This window comes from Sminthopsis crassicaudata, chromosome 4 (genome assembly GCF_048593235.1).
Source record: "Sminthopsis crassicaudata isolate SCR6 chromosome 4, ASM4859323v1, whole genome shotgun sequence".
Classification (NCBI taxonomy): Eukaryota; Metazoa; Chordata; class Mammalia; order Dasyuromorphia; family Dasyuridae; genus Sminthopsis; species Sminthopsis crassicaudata.
The window spans coordinates 50,456,613-50,474,330 of NC_133620.1; the positions used below are offsets into that span (position 1 = coordinate 50,456,613).

Sequence of the window (17,718 nt, forward strand, 5' to 3'; positions counted from 1 at the left end):
AAATGCTTCACAAGCCCATAATAGACTTCTTGTCCAATATTGACTTACTTTGTAAAAATATCCACATAAAGCAAAGGGATAGCCCCGAATTTAGCTCGTGAATACATAGAATATTTAATCTCAAAGCTGAAAGGGATTTGAGAAATCTTCTTATGTGACCTTCTCATTTTATAGTGAGGAAAAATAGACTAGAGGAGGTTAAATCACAGATCCAAGGTCATCTAGATAGTAAATGTCAAAGGCAAGATTGGCTTTCATATTTTCTTTAATTCCCTTGTACCATGAAATATTTTCTTTCTCTAATCCTTTTATTTTATAGATGAAGATATTACAGTTCATAAATATGGAGGTAGACTAATTCTCTTGATGTCCTACAGAAAGTTATTAGGAGAACAAGGATATAAAGAGAGACTTCCTGACTTCTGGGTCAAGATTCTTCTTAGAGGAAGCAGAAGAAAGGGAAAGCTTAAATGGGAGCATTAGGTAACACAACCATGACTTGGAAGAAAGGTACCAAATACCCATCTAGCTGCAATTTCTTCCATGCATCATTTATCTGATTAGAACTGGGTCTAGGCAACCTTGTAACATATGAAAATAAAGAAAATTTATGTTACTATAACCTGTTATCTCTATCTTCTCATTTGATCCCTACACAATCCTTGAAATAAATATATCCCTGTGTAACATATTCACATGTTTATTTTTCTCTTCCTCACATCCCCAGAGACTCTGGTCTATACAAATTGGATTTATATCTAAGGATCTTGACTAAATTATAATAATTCACACTAATATGGTGATTTAAGTTAAGCACTTTATAAATATCATCTTATCTCATTCTCACAACCAAGTTGGGAGGAAGGTGCAATTATATTTCATTTTACTGATGAAGTAACTGAGGCAGACAGAAGCTAAATGATCTGTCCAGGATCACACAATTATCAAGTCTGGGTTTAAACTCAGATCTTCCTAACTTCAGGACCATCACTCTATCCATTGTACTCCTTAGTTGCCTAGAAAGGTCATTTTCTCCCTTTTGCTCTTCTTCAACATCATGGAAAAATTTAAAACAAAGCTTTTATAGTTTAAACACGGGGAAATCCAAAATATATAGAGAACTGACCCTAATTTATAAGAAATCAAACCATTCTCCAATTGATAAATGGTCAAAGGATATGAATAGACAATTCTCAGGTGATGAAATTGAAACTATATCCACTCATATGAAAGAGTGTTCCAAATCACTACTAATCAGAGAAATGCAAATTAAGACAACTCTGAACTACCACTACACACTTGTCAGATTGGCTAAGATGACAGGAACAAATAATGATGAATGTTGGAGGGGATGTGGGAAAACTGGGACACTAATACATTGCTGGTGGAGTTGTGAAAGAATCCAACCATTCTGGAGAGTGTAACGTGCTCTCCTGGCAGTTACAATTACTAGCTTAATAACCAGTAGCGCACTCAAGAACAGCCATGTGTAATCTTAAAAGCCTTTATTATACCTACTCACATAATGCCCTAACTGATGCCCTTACTTGTTGGTTCCCGAGTGAACACCTGGTCAGAAGACCCATGTGTTCACTACCAAAACCCTTACCTCTTTTGGCTACCCATCTTGGCTTGGCCACCCAGGCTAGGGAGCCAGAGTGAAGAGCACGAGGTTAAAGAGGGCGGTTGCTGCCTGCAGTGGGCTTACATAGGGCCTGTGAGGTCACACACACAGCCAATCAGCGAGAGAGTCACCCATTACGAAGCTATCTCAATATGGCCAGGATCCCGCCCAAGGGCAGTCCTAATATCCACAGAAATTATTTCCGGGCCTCAATCTCCCGATGCACTGTGTCCTCCCATTTAAAGGGCCCTTATAGGAGAGCAATTTGGAACTATGCCCAGTTTGATAACTGTGCATACCCTTTGATCCAGCAGTGCTACTATTGGGCTTATATCCCAAAGAAATACTAAAGAGGGGAAAGGGACCTGTATGTGCCAAAATGTTTGCAGCAGCTCTTTTCATAGTGGCTATAAACTGGAAGATGAATGGATGTCCATCAATTGGAGAATGGTTGGGTAAATTATGGTATATGAAGGCTATGGAATATTATTTGCTCTGTAAGAAATGACCAGCAGGAGGAATACAGAGAGGCTTGGAGAGACTTACATCAACTGATGCTGAGTGAAATGAATAGAACCAGAAGATCGCTGTACACTTCAATGTTGTATGAAGATGCATTCTGATGGAAGTGGATATCTTCGACATAAAGAAGATCCAACTCACTTACAGTTGATCAATGATGGACAGAAACAACTACACCCAGAGAAGGAACACTGGGAAGTGAATGTAAATTGTTAGCACTGCTGTCTATCTACCCAGGTTACTTATACCTTCGGAATCCAATACTTAACATGCAACAAGAAAATTGGATTTACACCCATATATTGTATCTAGGTTATATTGTAACACATGTAAAATGTATGAGATTGCCTGTCATCAAGGGGAGGGAGTAGAGGGAGGGAGGGGAAAATTTGGAAAAATGAATACAAGGGATAATGTTATTTAAAAAATATTCATGCATATATACTGTCAAAAATTTATAATTATAAAATTAATAAAAAAGGGTTTTGTATAAAAAAAAAATAAACATGGGGAAATCCTGATCCCTTCATGGCATAGTTTTAGTCCCAAAGCATTAGGATAATTCTGTTGATAGCTGTCTTCTCTGAGAAGCATGCTGCTAAATAAATTTTCCCTAAAGTAACTGGGACCCAACTGTCAAATCCAACGTCATCCATGAAGTAACCTCAGGGATGAAAATGTCCTTTCTCAAAATTTATACTCTCTGACATGTATTCAGTAAGGGAAACAGTGAGAAAAAGTTATCCTAGAAGTCAAGGTCAACAAACTCTTCTTTTAGGGTATATATAAGTATGTGTTCCTGAGATAGCTTGGTTGTACAGTGGATAGAGCATGAGCCCTGGAGTCAGAAGGATCTTAGAGTTCAAATCTAGCCTCAATCCCTCACTAGCTGTATGACTCTGGGCCAGTTACTTAACCTTGACTGCCTCCCATCCCCCCAAAAATGTTTCCTGCTGTTTGATTCTGTTGTGAATCACCATAACTCCTCAAGGTTGGGATGCCACAGGAAAAGTTTTTTCCACTGTTCCTCACTTTCCTACATTTTAGTCTGAAAATTCAATGGCTCACTCTTATAGACTGCATCAGGGGTAATCCCAACATAAAACAACCTGTTCCATCCTTACATCAGTCACTAATCATCTTGGAGAAAGCCCAAGACATGGGAACATGTCTCGTTCTATGACCCCCTAAGCAACTTGAAGAGATTATAGGGAACCATTGGACTTATCAAATCATCAACCATCATTACAGATAGGATTAAGTACTCTCTTTAGATAGTCAGTGACAAACTGAGACTTTGATGCATGTCTCTGCCTCCAAAAGCAGTATTGTTTGACAAAATCATCCTGTTTCTTGTCCTTCCCAACAAATTACAGCCCCATAATTCTGTCCTTCCCTGCTCTTCATGATTCATTCTCCATCCTCCTCCAGTACTTTTGAGCAAAAGATATTCTATTTGATCCTAGAGGTAATAGGGAATCATCAGACTTTATTGATTAGGGAGATTACATTGTCAGATATACGTTTTAGGAAAATCATATTGACAGATGTATTGTAGAATGTAATGTGGAGATCTTGAGGTAGGGAGACCAATTTGGAGATTTTTGCCATAGTTCAGGTGAGAGGCAATGAGAATGAGAAAATTAACTTGAATGATGACTCTTATCAGTATATAGGAAAGGAAGGTCATCTAACTGTAAATGACTCTTAAGATTCAATAAGTAGCAGCTAGGTATGCTGGGAAGAATACTAGGCTGGATGAAGATCAAGAAGAATGAGTGTAGCACTGGCTTTATCACTACCTAGGTGTATATCCTTGGCAAATCATTTAATTTTGATGTCTTCAATGGACCAGATGACCTCAAAATTCTAAGTAGTATCTCTCCCACAGTGTTTGTGTTTGAACAAGAGACAAAAATTCCCTTTTGGCTAAGGTTTTTAAACAAATGGAGCTCTAATTGGGCAATTTTTGACATAGGGAAGTGAATCAAATGGATTGAGGTGCATTGTGAGGCAAGTGTTGAACACAAAGAATGTTAACCCCTTTGAGGATAAAACTTGTTTTTACTTTTGTCTTTGTTTCTTAATACATTTACATAGTACCTACACATAGTGGGCACTTCATAACTGACTGATAGATTGAATTGCTCCTTAGGAATTGTCTGAATGATGTTCATTTTCTCATACTTGTCCACCCAACCCTTTACCTTCATATAGGATAAATGAATTTCATTACACAATTGGGCAGTGAAATTTATTTATCCAATATTTTCCCATCTTCCGGTTTACTTAACTGACACATTAATTGACTGAAAAAGACAAGGGATCCCACTTTCAAGTAAAGGGGGTTTAAAGTATGCCTATCTAGAAAGCTTGCTTTGGACCTTTCAGCCTCTCTGGCTTTTCTCCAGCTAACAATGTGTTATCTAATCTTCAATTTTCTGACTCCTTCTAATGTGATTTTACCATTCACTCCTCTGTTGGCTATGGGTTCTATATTTATATATTTATTTGGAAATATTTGTATTTCTCCCAGCAGTTTGGAAACATGAAAATAACTGTGAACTTGGAGTCAAAAGATTGGTGTTTATATTCTGGCTTGTAAAAAATCATTTTGTTACCTAAAATTATATTTATTACATTATTATTATTATTATTATTATTTATGATTATTTTATTACTCTGTTTTTAATCATCTGTAAAATGGGCAGGAGCTGCACTGCCTGCCTTACTACTTTGTTGTAAGGATCAATGAACATTATGTCTGTGATGTCCAATTCAATCCAATGAGCATTTATAAAGCGCCACTATAATTCTTGCAAAAAGAACCATCTCAGGCAACAAAAAGTTTTCATTCCATAGGGAAATGCAAGACATTAACAAATGAAAGTATCAGACTACCATAAATAGTTATTCTCACTGCTACACTTTAGGGCACTTGCTGGCTCTCCTTTCTACCACAGCTGGCTGATGCAAAAACTATTCTATCTACACAGGTGTAGCCTGAAGATCAAAGGAGACTTACGTCAAACCCTTTGTGAGATATAAAATGTTACAGAAAGGTCAGCTATTGTTGTTGTTTATGTCTCCTTGTCTCCATAATTGACACCCACCTCTCCACTTTCAAAATGGAAGCTGCTGTAGCCAGCTGCAACAAAACATGGTTTCTTTGACCTCTAATCCTTCCTCAGAAGTTCCTGAAGAATATTCCTTTTCCTGGAATGCTCTGTGCTTGCCTTCATTCTCTACACCAGTAGAGTCAAACTTAAATAGAAACCAGGGCTTCTAAACCATATATAAGGAGTCCTGTGGACATACTGATTTAGCTTAAAAATATAACATTATCAGTGCTTTATCTTATTTTTTGTTTCATTAAATATTTTCATATTACGTTTTAATCTGATTTTCAATCCCTACTGGGAAGTCTTAATGGGTCTTATGCATCTGAGAGTGTTTGACACTTTCAGTCTTGAAATCCCTGTCTCCATAGAGGTTTATCTAATCTTCCCAACTCACCCACTCCTTCACTGAACAGTTTACAAGGATCTCTCCCTCCTCATATTTCTCACAGCATACGACCTGTAAGCTCAACAACCCCCTGTCAGATTATTTCTGCATATTCCATTCCTTCCATTAGATAGTTTCTGTCCTATCTTGCACATAGGGACTAGATCTGTGCCTTCCTTGACACAGGAAGCTCCCTCATGATAAATCATTTTCTTCCCTACAACTCCCAGAGCTGCCTAAAGCACTGAAAGAATGAATGATTTGTCTAGAGTCTGTATGTATCAAAAAGAAGGATTTGAAATCAGGTTTTCCTGATTTCGAGATTAATTCTCTTTTTTGGGGGGTTATTAGAGCTTTTTATTTTCAAATCATGTACCTGAATAATTATCAAGACATTCTCTATTTGCTATATATAGCTTGGGTCTCTTAGAAGAGCATTCAGTTGAATTGCTCTCCCATCTGCCAAGAGAACTATAGATTATCCCTATTGGACAACACATTTTGCACAGAAGGGATTAAGAATTGATTGATTGAAATGATTGTTTAAGTGAAATGACTTGAATATATGAAACATTTACTTAATCATCTGGATGACTCATTCTTGTGATAGCAAACATCCTGATATCTGTGTGCATCGGTATGGCTGATTTTTTTTTTCAGTTTTCATCTGATACTTGATGCTGTCTGATAAAAATCTAAATTGTCATCTGTGAGACAACAGAGCCAAAGCTCAGAGCTGTAGAAGGCACAGACCTATTTGTAAAGAAAGACATTTCTATATTGGTTCACACACTCCCTCCTCTGGTCCTCAAGTAGCTATTCCATCCTGAAATAGACATTTAAATGAGAGTTGGCTAGGCAGCTTGCTGTTTATGTTTTTATTTTTGTTTTTTGGCCCTATAAGGTTTCTAGGCACACATTTTACAGACAGGCTGATTACAGGTGCAGCTAATCCATCTTTCCTGGATGGGTTTTATATGCTGTCAGACTAATCATCATCTTACCAGGTTCCTTTTCCCCTTGTACACTCCTTTGCAATATGCCAGGTGTTGGTTCAACTTTTGCAAATCTCTACTGAGAAATAAGAGCATCCTGATGGTTCTCATTTGGAAACTGGTGATGATTGGTTTCTGTATTATCTATAACAGTAGCTGAGCACAGGTGATAGGAATTATCCACAAAATAAGCACATGCCCCTGCTAAATAACACCTTAGCTTCCTTGAGATGGTTTTCTTTCATTCTGCAAAACAGATAAAAACATAAACAGAGGATGGATGTCAGAGCTCAGTAGGAGCCTCAGAGACCATCTAGTATAGATGTCTCATTTTAGAGATGAGAACAGCTGGTGATTATTAATTGATTTCAGGCCGTGAGAAGGGTAATAACTTCTCAGGTGTCACAAAGCTAGTGGCAGAGACAAGTCTAGAAATGATTCCCATGTCAGAGCTCTTAATCCCTAAATTGCCTTCTTTAGAAAAAAAATCATAAAAGTCTTGCTTTTTCTTTTCTGTTAGCCCGAACATGTCAAAACAGACATCTGGTGGGGTATTGGGGTAAAGTTTTTCTCTGGTGTGTGCTTTATTTTTCCTCTTTTTTTTCTTTATCCCCCGTTTATCCATTTAGCATTGTTCATGCGTCAGCCTGTCTATTCCTCATTTCTCTTCCAAGGGTTGGAGGAGGCAGAGGGGAGGAGAACTAGTGCCGCAGTACTGCCTTCTGATTGGCTGCCTGGGCTGGACTGGACTATAAAAGAAACTCAGGCAGGTTCACAAGAAAGACCCTCAGAGGATTCTGACAGCATCCTGCCTGAGACAAAAAGGCTCCAACAGAAGCTCCAGCGCTCCTGCCCTGTTTCTCCTCTGCACTTTGAAGACAAATAAGAAAGCAAGATGTGCAAAGGACTTGCTGCCCTGCCAGCCACTTGCTTGAGGAGGTAAGGTTATTTTCATGTATCAATTATGACAGATGTGCTCTATTAAGCTTGAACTTACTATGCAGGTTGTCCTAAAAATCTTAGTGCAATTATGAGCTCAAAATTCTGACTTTGAGGATACCCTGTATTTGCATTCAGTCAGTGCAACATCAACTTACTAGACTTTTCTTAAAAACTAGATATGAATACTAACTTAAGGAATATTTTTCTCCTTTACTTCTAATGTCTCTATGCCTTATAATGGGTCCTCTAGTCTGGGGAAGAAGAATTAGTTTTTTGTCTTGAATGCATTGAAATCTATCTCATTATGGATGTTTAGTTAGTATTCCTTATAGGTGGGTATTATGATTGTTCTGTGCTAGCAATGAGCATAAACTAGACAGTTTTTCTCCAATGACATATCACTTTGTTGATATAAAAAGTATAGTCTGATGTGAAAAGAATGCTCTATCTGACTGTATGACCTTGAGCAGGTCAGCTCCCTCTGAATCTCAGTTTGTTCTTTTGTTAAAAAAAAAAAAATGAAGATTTTGAGTTGGATGATCTCTGGGATTTCTTTTGATTCTACTGTTCCAATTCATGAATTGTATCATTCTGAATTTGAGGATCTATATTATGCTGTAGTATTTTCCAGTATCAATGAAACACTCTACCAAAGGGGGTGTTAAAAATCAATATTCACGAAAAGCTTGGTGACTCCATGTTTTATATTTTCCTGAAACACAGATTTGGAGTAAATAGCATAGGGATAAAGCTGTCAACAAGAACTATGCTGTATAACAACCAATACTTTTAGACAATGCAGTGAGCCCATCCCAGTTACTCTAAATTAGTACATGGGGCTCTGGCTAGCCATGACAGTCATATGTTTCTTCAAACAAAGCAGTAATCACAATGTGTTCAATTGAACTCCTAAGATTTTTTAAATTTTCTATTAGTATTCATCTGTTAAAGAAAACTCACTTTGAGACATTTTGCTTCTTTTTACAGCTATATGTTAGAAACTCATGGTTAACTTTTATTAGCCTGTCACACATTCCAACCCTTCATAACTGATGTGTTGCTGTGCACAGAACTGCTTGTGCTGAGACAGAAAGCTATATTTTTATATAAACAGAATATTTTTTCTTCAAATCTAGCCTCTCTCACTGCTTCCCAGCTTTTAAAAGGCTCCATATGAGTGCATTGTGGCTCAGGGGAGGTTTACACTGCAGGCATTCTGTAAGGGAATCCACAGAAGATTACATCCTAAAGATGGTTCCATGTTATTTAACCTTTAAGACAGTTTCAGCTGCTGACATGTATATAGCTCTTAAGAAAATGGACCACAGAAATGCCTACAGGGACCCCTAACACACATTTGAATAAATGAATGGCTTCTGTTACAATATTTTCTCTCCTTTCATGCTTGTTGCCTTAAAGTGGAACAAATTCCATTTTTTTTTCAAGCAAATTTAGGGCAAGGTCATCCACCACAGAGAATAACTTTACTTCCTACTGATAACAGATTCCAGTTCATCAGATCCCTCTAGTTCTTACCAAGAAAACTGCCATCAATTCCAGGACATCCTTCTTCCTTATCTTTCTTTCCACAGACTGTTAAAAGATGCCATTGATCTTAGTAAGGGGGACAGTAGCATCTAGGGCAATTTTGACCCTTGAATATGTCAGTGCTTCTTTCTTCCGCCAGTCCAGTAAATAACTTAAGCATTTCTGGGCCTGGGCTGAGCCTTTGCAAAGTATTCAAATATATCAGTGTTGGGAGGGAGGTTTATTTTCCTAACAGCTTTGGATTTCAGATTAAAAATTAGACCCGAAGTCTGTCCTCTAGGTGAGATAAGTCTTTGAACAGGAGAGTATCAACCCTCTCAATTTATAGCAGAGGAAATGTGAGGGCCAGAGAAATGAAGACATTTGGTTAATATAATATAATATAATATAATGAGCTGGTACCTGTAGATGTCTCTTGCCTTCCTATCCAGCACACTTTCTACTAAGCCATGGATTTCTTCTGTCCTATCTACCTTTCAATCTCATGCTTCTCTTGGTTTGAGAATTGCTAAATTACTGGCTAGAGGAATGATCCTGCATATAAATGGATTATTAACCCAGAACAATCAACAGGTCGCTAGCTAGGGAACCTAATTGAAAGTTGATTTTAAAAAAATCCCCAACCATAGATAATAAGCTAAAAACCTCTGCTTTAATTAAAACAGGTTGTCGGTGTTAATAACTATCCCACCTGCTTCTTCCTAAATCCTGAGCCCAGTTTCTCTCCCCATTTTCTCAATCTTTAACTCCTTTGTAATTTCTTTTATGAGGTATTTATGAACAATAAATTGGGGGGAAGGGGCAGAGAAGGGGAAAACTTGTTCACAGGTGACCTAAGATTTAGCCCCGGAAGAGCATTTGTGAACAGAAAGCTAGTTCTTTTTTTGGAGGTTTAACAATCCCTCCTCCCTCTTTTCTCCCCTCCTTTCATTGCCTCTGTTGGCACAGTACTTCAGAGTCCCACAAGTGCCCCCACATCACGTATAGGAAACCCACAAGGAAGACTAAGTTGTGAATGCCTTGATGAAGATGCAGGAAGCATCCAATGCCTCCCCCCTTCCTCGGTCTTTTCCTCCCTCTCTCATTCCCTCCCTCCTTCCCTCTCTGATAACTGCATTGCTTTTTCCTACTTGTCAGCATTGCGGTGTAGTGTCTGGATTTGCAGGCAGCCAGGAGGCAGGCTGTGATTTCAAGGCACTCTGTAGGTGGTGACACTAAAATACCCAACTCTGCAGTTACTTTGTCATGCATATACTTACTTGCTGCTTTCTCATTTAATGAAAAAAAATATATACATACATGCATATACATATATAAATATATACACATGCATACATGTGTAGATACACATACATATATACATATACACACATATATATAAATATATACATATACATACATGAATACACATACATAGTAATTATTCAGATCTTATCCCTGAATTTGGAGGTGATAGGTTTATTTTTCCAGGGAATGCAAATAAATTTTACAGTTTATACTTACAGTTTATACTTTCAGTAGTTGCATATTAGCTAGGGACCAGGTCCCAAGACCCCTGGTTTACATATGAAAATCCCTAAGAGAAGGGACTGGCCTCCAGTTCTCCAGAAAGACATAGGTGTAAACAGAAATTGAATTCAGACATCTGAATTGTTCCTTCTAGATTACATTCAGAGACTAACTTGCTTTTCGACCTTTACCACTGAATGAAATGTCATTACTAAGCTTATGCCTCTAAATTCTCTTATCATTATCAAGGCTCCTTTAGGGAAACCAGAGACGTGATTATCAGGTTATCTTTACTTTTCTTAATTTCTTCTTTCACAGTGCAAAGGATATGAAACACCGCCTAGGATTCTTGCTCCAGAAAACAGATTCCTGCGATCAAAATTCTTCCCATAGCAAGAAGGACAAGGCATCTTCTTCCCAGAGGTAAAGAGTAATCCCATATAATGAAACCATTTGAAATCCCATGGTAGATATCTCATTTCAGATACATAGAAGGGACCTTAGATGTCACAAAATCAAGTCTCTCATTTTATACATGGGGAAACTGAGATTATAAAGGTTGTGATTTGCCTAAAATTGCATGAGAAATGAGTGGTTAAGCAAGAAATTGAGTATCCCTATTTTTTTTTCATTAGGCAATTGGGGTTAAGTGACTTGCCTAGCTTCACACAGCTGTCTGAGGCCAGATGTGAAATCAGGTCCTCCTGAATTCAGGGCTCGTGCTCTATATACTGCACTACCCAGCTGCCTCCTAGAGCTGGAAATTGAACCCAGAATTCTGAAAATAACATAAATCTTCTTTTCTAGTATGCCATGCTGTACCTAAGAGTCAGAAAAGCTGAATTTGAGTCTCTTTGCTCAATTACATACTAGTTAAGAAACTTTGAATGTCATTAATCTTTTTATGAACTTCAGTTTCCTTTTCTATAAAATAGGGATTAATATTTTCATAACCTACTTTACAATGACCATTTTAGGATCAGATAAGCAAGTGTACATGAAGGGGTTTTGTAAAGGCAAGCAAGTTTTACTAATTTAAGCTATTATTTTTTGTATAATTAGAGCAGTTGATTCAGCCCATCCCAAGATTTTCAGAAGTTCTTCCTTCTATATCAGTAAATATCTTTATGCTTAAGAAGCGAGTACATCTGGCTCCTGCATAATTGTATTAGCATCCCAGTGACTTAGTTTTTTTTTAATTTCAAGATTCAGCAAATTTAGATTTTATCAGTATTGTATCAAGAGAAAAACTGAAAAAGAGACTATACGTATAATGTCAAAAGGATTTGTTGAGGGGAATGGGTGGGAATAGGGAGAAAACACATCCCTGATGCATGAAGATGGGAGTTAGGTCTTATAGGTTATGTCAAACAGGCATGTTCAATTATTCTCTCCCCAATCTATTTCTCTTGCATATAGGGTGAGCCATGAGGAAGTCAAGAAATGGGCTGAATCTTTGGAAAACCTGATTAGTCATGACTGTAAGTAGGCTTGCTCTTCATTCCTTATAATGAGGGATCAATATCACTGTCTTTTAGCATTTAGATACTTCACAAAAACTTTTTTCAATAAGAGTATTTTCATATCGTATATGGATTTTCCCAAATAAGGGGGATCTGTTGCATGTAAAGATGCTCTAATAGCCTTTGAGCTTGAGCCAAGGATGAATTAACAGAGTTTTTGGAAGAGGGATGCTCTCTTTTCCTCATTGGAGGCATTCACACAAAGGCTAAGTGATTACATTGTAGGCCTGTCACAGAGAAGAAACACCACTTTCAGAAGGTCAAGCTGAATGACTTCTCAAATTCTGATTCTGAGATGGCTCCATAGAGAATATAGGTATCCTCTCAGAACAAAAATGTTCACCCCTTCTGTTAAGGAAACATGACATCAGGGAATGGAAATTCAGAATCTAAACAGCTTGCTAAAGAAATGCACAAGTTCTTTTCCCCAACATCAGATGATTTTGATCAAGCACTCATATCTATATGGGAGGAGAGACTTAGCAAATTTGAGAAGAGAGGTGAAATAAATGCAAGTGAAACCTCATTCTCTTGAAGATTGAGTCATGTTATTGGAGGATTCTTTTGAAATCTTTTTTTTCCTCTCCCTCAAATAGAAGTATTCAATTTTCCAAAGTCTAGCTTTTTAAATTAAATTATCATGTGACACTTGGTAGATCAGGAATGCTTTCCTATTTCATGACCATTTTTGTTACAGTTTCAATGAATTTTTTCTTTGAAAAATTGTTCTTGAAGACAGAACTAGTAATGGGATAGGGCAAAGATCCCACTACAATTAGTCCAAGAATATCTGACCCTTTTTTACATTACACAAGAAGGGAAAAAAAATCTGATAGATCAACCCCAAGATCAAAGGTCCCTAACCCTTAATGTGGCCCCCTTCAGCAGCCTGATCCTTCAGTTTGGTCTTAAATGTAGTATCTCACAGAAGGAGCCCGACATGACAAACAGAGCTATGTCTCTTGTTTTGCTACAGGTGGCTTGGCTGCTTTCAAAGCTTTTCTGAAGTCTGAATATAGTGAGGAGAATATCGATTTCTGGGTCAGCTGTGAGGAGTATAAGAAGATCAAATCACCCAGCAAACTCAGCCCCAAGGCCAAGAAGATATACAATGAATTCATCTCTGTCCAGGCAACTAAAGAGGTAGGTATCCATGGTGCTGTGCTATCTTAGAAAGAAAATGGAGGAGAGAGCTAGGGGAAAGGATACAGGGCTATATCTTTACAGAACAGAGGTAGCCAAAGTTTATAGAATTTGCAAATTCTGCTTCCTCTCTCCAAACCTACTTTTTCTTGAATCACACTTTTTTTTTGCAGAAATTATTTGAGCACTAAAGAATGTATTTTGCTTTTGGTTGTTATTGTTGTTGTTAGTAATGGTAGTATGGTAGTAGGGTGTGTGTGTTTGTATATATGTATCTCAACTAACTCTCTGAGGCTGTTCCTCCCTATGAATCCTACAGAATGATAAGTCCTAACAGAATTCTCAACTATTTACCCCAAGGTGAATCTGGATTCTTGTACACGAGAGGAGACCAGCCGGAACATGCTGGAGCCTACAATAACCTGCTTTGATGAAGCCCAGAAAAAAATCTTCAACCTCATGGAGAAGGATTCCTACCGCCGTTTCCTGAAGTCCCGGTTCTATCTTGACTTGGTCAACCAAGCTAGCAGCAGTGGCTGTGGATCGGAGAACCAAAAAGGAGCCAAGGGTGCCACTTTAGACTGTCCTTTGGTTTCCCAGTGTGCCTAAGCCCCAAGGGGAGGGGAAAGGGGACATTTCCAAGACTCTCTCATCTGGAACCCACTAAGGCAAATCACTAATCTGTATTATTAAGCATCAGTGCTATAAACAAATAGTAGCCTAGTGTCCACATCATGTCCCCATGACAGAACTCACCATCTCATCTACTGCAGGCATGTGCAATGTTTCACTCACCTGTAGATGTTCCATTTCAGTGTTTAAATGTCTTTTGTCTTGACATTCATCAGGGCAGGAATATCATCCAAATCCCTTTTCCTTATATTCCCTTTAAGGTTACCATCTGATTCTCTAAAACTCATCATCAAGGCCTTAAGAGCTTTTCATCCAGCTCTTTGAATCCTGGGCTGACTGCCCTACATGGTGTGGTATCCATATGTGCATATGTATGCTGTTAATCAATGCTTTATGCTGTAGATTTTGTATGAGGGTGACCTATATCATATATGCAGACACAGCTCTAAGAGGAGAAAAAAAAAGGACCCTAGGTGCTCAGAACTACAGTGTGTATGTGTGTGTGTGTGTGTGTATATGTGTGTATGTGTGTGTATGTATGAGAAAGAGAGAGACAGACAGACAGAGAGAAGTGATCATTGTGCTATTATCGTGAATTTCAATGGACAAAACCACAGCCACCTTTGACCCTTTGGTAGAAAGAAATCTCCAAGAAGCTGCATGCTGAATTTTTAATGGACTCCATAAAAATACAGACTGAAATGCTCTCTTACTTTATTGAACAGACAGAGCAGAAAGAAAGTATGAATGACTGTTGGGTCTAGAATTAATTCAATGCTCCTCTGCTTAGCCCACAAAGCCCCATGTGGTCATTTCTTTAAGCAACCAGGAACTTGCCTGTCATTCTCCTTGCACAGAGCTTTATTAAACACACAGATTTTTTGTCTGTATTTCTTAAATGATGGTATCGATGATACAGATGAAGGAGTATTTGGACTAAAAGAGAGAAAGTTGAGGTCTTTGTGAATCTACTTGCCAAAAGCAGTATTCTGTCCACTCCCAGTTCAATGATCAATTTGTAAGATGTTAAAGAATTAAAAATGCTCTTTCCCACCTCTGTGCAAGGTATTCTCTACATTTTGCTTCTGAAGATAATGTACACCCAATGAAAAGGAATCTTAGGGCTGAGAGAGTCCCGTGCCCTCCCATTTAGCATAGCCCTTCAGTTTATAGATGAGGAAAGTGAATTCTGGAAGAATGGAGTGACTTACCCAATCAAATAAAATAGTGTATCGGAAAGTACTTTGTAAATGTAAAGTGCTTTATGAATGTCATTTTATTTATTATTATTAATTATCAATCCCATCCCCAAGGTCCCTTAGCTAGTTCTTGCTACCAATTGTTGTAAGAGGTAACAATTGTTGTTACCTCTTAAGGAGAAAGTTTCAGTTTTATAAAGGAAAAGGAAAGCAGTTTGAGGCAAATCACCTGAGTGAATTCTTGAGGACCTTTTCATTTCCCCCAGCTTAATTCCCATGCGTAGCCTGCACACAAGGTCTGTCCCTGCACTGATTGGAACATGACAGGATCTTGGATCATGAAGCAAGAAGAAAATCCCCACAGTTGACAACTACTATTTGGAATTTGAGGGCAGGCTGAATACTTGAAGACTTCTCATTTTTGTTATTTATGACTTTTGTTTTGTACAATGTTTATTATTGTTGTTATTATATTTTCTAAGTGTAAGGTGTTTTGTCAATTACCTTTTAATGGTTGGGGTACTAATTTTCTTCTCATTCTTCTGGAGCTGCCATTTTAAATATGTAATGATATTTGCAGATATATGTATATACATCTATATTAAAAATCCTTTCCAAATTTTTCATATGCACAAACACACTTTTGGCTTCTGAGTCACTCCCTCAGGCTGCAAGATGAAGGCAGGAGAATAAGTTTGTGATGTGCTGTGTATGTATCAATGTAATATAATTTTGTATTAGAGAGAGAGGTTCTTTCCATTGTGTCTTCCTCATCTCTTTGACAGTCACATTCACCCTTCTCTCCTGATCTCCCATTCCTGAAGGATGTCTTTTGGTCTTCCCTCTGTCTCTTACATCCTCCTTGCTCTGCTCCCTACTCCATGCTAGACTTCAGAACTAGAGGCCCAAACTTAACAATCACCTGGTTTATTATAGTTGTCCTGACATATTTTTGAGCAGATATTTTGTGGGGGATAGAAACTGAGGGATAGCCAGGAGATGATTCAGAATGAGAAGTAAATTATTTCATGTAAGATTTTTGGAAGTGTGGTTTTCCTCTGTATTTCCCCCTCAACTTCAGGCTCTGTTTGGCAAAGTGATCTTGATTGCCAGGATCCACACAGATGCCTCTCCTTCCAAACTATGCATGATTCCCCTTGATGTCCTCTCTGTACGGTGTGGCAAATACCATACAATTCAATGCTGATACTTCCAGTGAAAAACCCAAGATATTTTATTAACAATGAATAAATGCTTCATACAAAATGTCTGCTTATTAACATATGAATCATGATTGGGGATGATGTTACATAATGAGTGGAAAACCCAGAGGAGTGCAACAAAATCCCCTTCTTTTCACCTTTACATCACATTTCATGCCTATATTGGCAAAAAAAGAGCAGACACCAAATCCCTCCCATCTTTCAGGAGACACTAAAGTCCTGGGGCACTCTGACTAAATGTGTCACCAAATAATTCATTGAGAGGTATTTTTTTAATTTCCCAGACTATGAGTTCACATTTTACACCTGCACCTCTTCTCTTTTGTAATGTTGAGAAGAGATGGGAATAGTAACAGGTGAAAGTCTTCGAAGTACAGTGTTTAGAAATCCCCACAAAATTACTGGAGGTTAATCTTTTCCTCTTGTTGATCTTCCCTCAACAGTTGTTTTTCAGATGTGCTATAGTGGGTACTCCTCTCATAAATCAAGGGTCCCCACCATAATCAATCTCTTTCTTATCCTACTATACTTTTTATGTATGGAACCTGAGAATTGGCTTGGTAAGCACATCAGAGGCCAACCAATGGATTATTGATACATTTAGTGTAAGAAAATATGAGAGAGGAAATGAAGGAGGGATATGGGAGAAAGAGAGAGACACAGAGAGAAAGATCAATTGTTTAAAAGTTTACAATGGGTGGAAGAGAAGAATTTGTTCCGATGGCCATGAAGGTAACTGAAGCATGGACTGTGGTTTGCTGAGAGCTTGGGCAGGCAGCATATACACCAAGGGCATCCACTGTATCCCAGGCCATTGCCAGTGGTCTTGGCTTTTGTCCTTCTATTGGGCTTCAGTGACTAAGGAAGAGAGAGTGAGGTGGATTTTGTGCAACTCTGTCTCACTTAAATCTAATTCCCCTATAATCTCATTGGTTGTCTTCTAACAATGAATAAACAGCAACTATGTAACAGGCACAGTTATAAGTGTTGGGAACACAAATATAACAAAATAATAAATATAATTCCTGTCTTCAAAGAGCTTATATTCTAATTAAACTAGACAAGACTTAAAGAGGAGCAAAAATAAATAAATAAATAAAGCTAGTACAATTTCTAGCTTGGAGGAAAAGTAGTCTAGAGAGTCTAAGGCAAAGCCAGGCTGGAAAGGAAAAAATATTTTCCTCAAATGGAGATTCTGAAGGAAAAACTTATATTCCATATATTGAATTAAATATTCCATATTTAATTGGAATATGATATGCCATGAAAGGGGATGTTTAGCCTTATTTGAAGGCTTAGAAATTATCCACTGCAACCCTTTCGCTTTTCATATTAGGAAACTGAGATTCC

At 37.9% G+C, this 17,718-nt stretch overlaps 1 protein-coding gene across 3 annotated transcripts in view; it reads left to right on the forward strand.

The window, feature by feature from the left end:
• RGS4 (regulator of G protein signaling 4) overlaps window positions 1-16,411 on the forward strand; it is a 92,497-nt gene extending 76,086 nt beyond the window's left edge. For 2 of the 3 annotated variants that reach the window (XM_074266472.1, XM_074266473.1), the window contains exons 2-6: window positions 7,323-7,587; window positions 10,966-11,070; window positions 12,067-12,128; window positions 13,147-13,313; window positions 13,674-16,411. In XM_074266472.1, coding sequence (XP_074122573.1) covers window positions 7,544-7,587; window positions 10,966-11,070; window positions 12,067-12,128; window positions 13,147-13,313; window positions 13,674-13,922 — 627 coding nt within the window. In that variant the 5' untranslated portion in view covers window positions 7,323-7,543 and the 3' untranslated portion in view covers window positions 13,923-16,411. Of the gene's footprint in view, window positions 1-7,277; window positions 7,588-10,965; window positions 11,071-12,066; window positions 12,129-13,146; window positions 13,314-13,673 lie in introns of all 3 variants that reach the window. The other variant, XM_074266471.1, reaches the window with a different exon arrangement.
• Window positions 16,412-17,718: the final 1,307 nt, after the last annotated feature.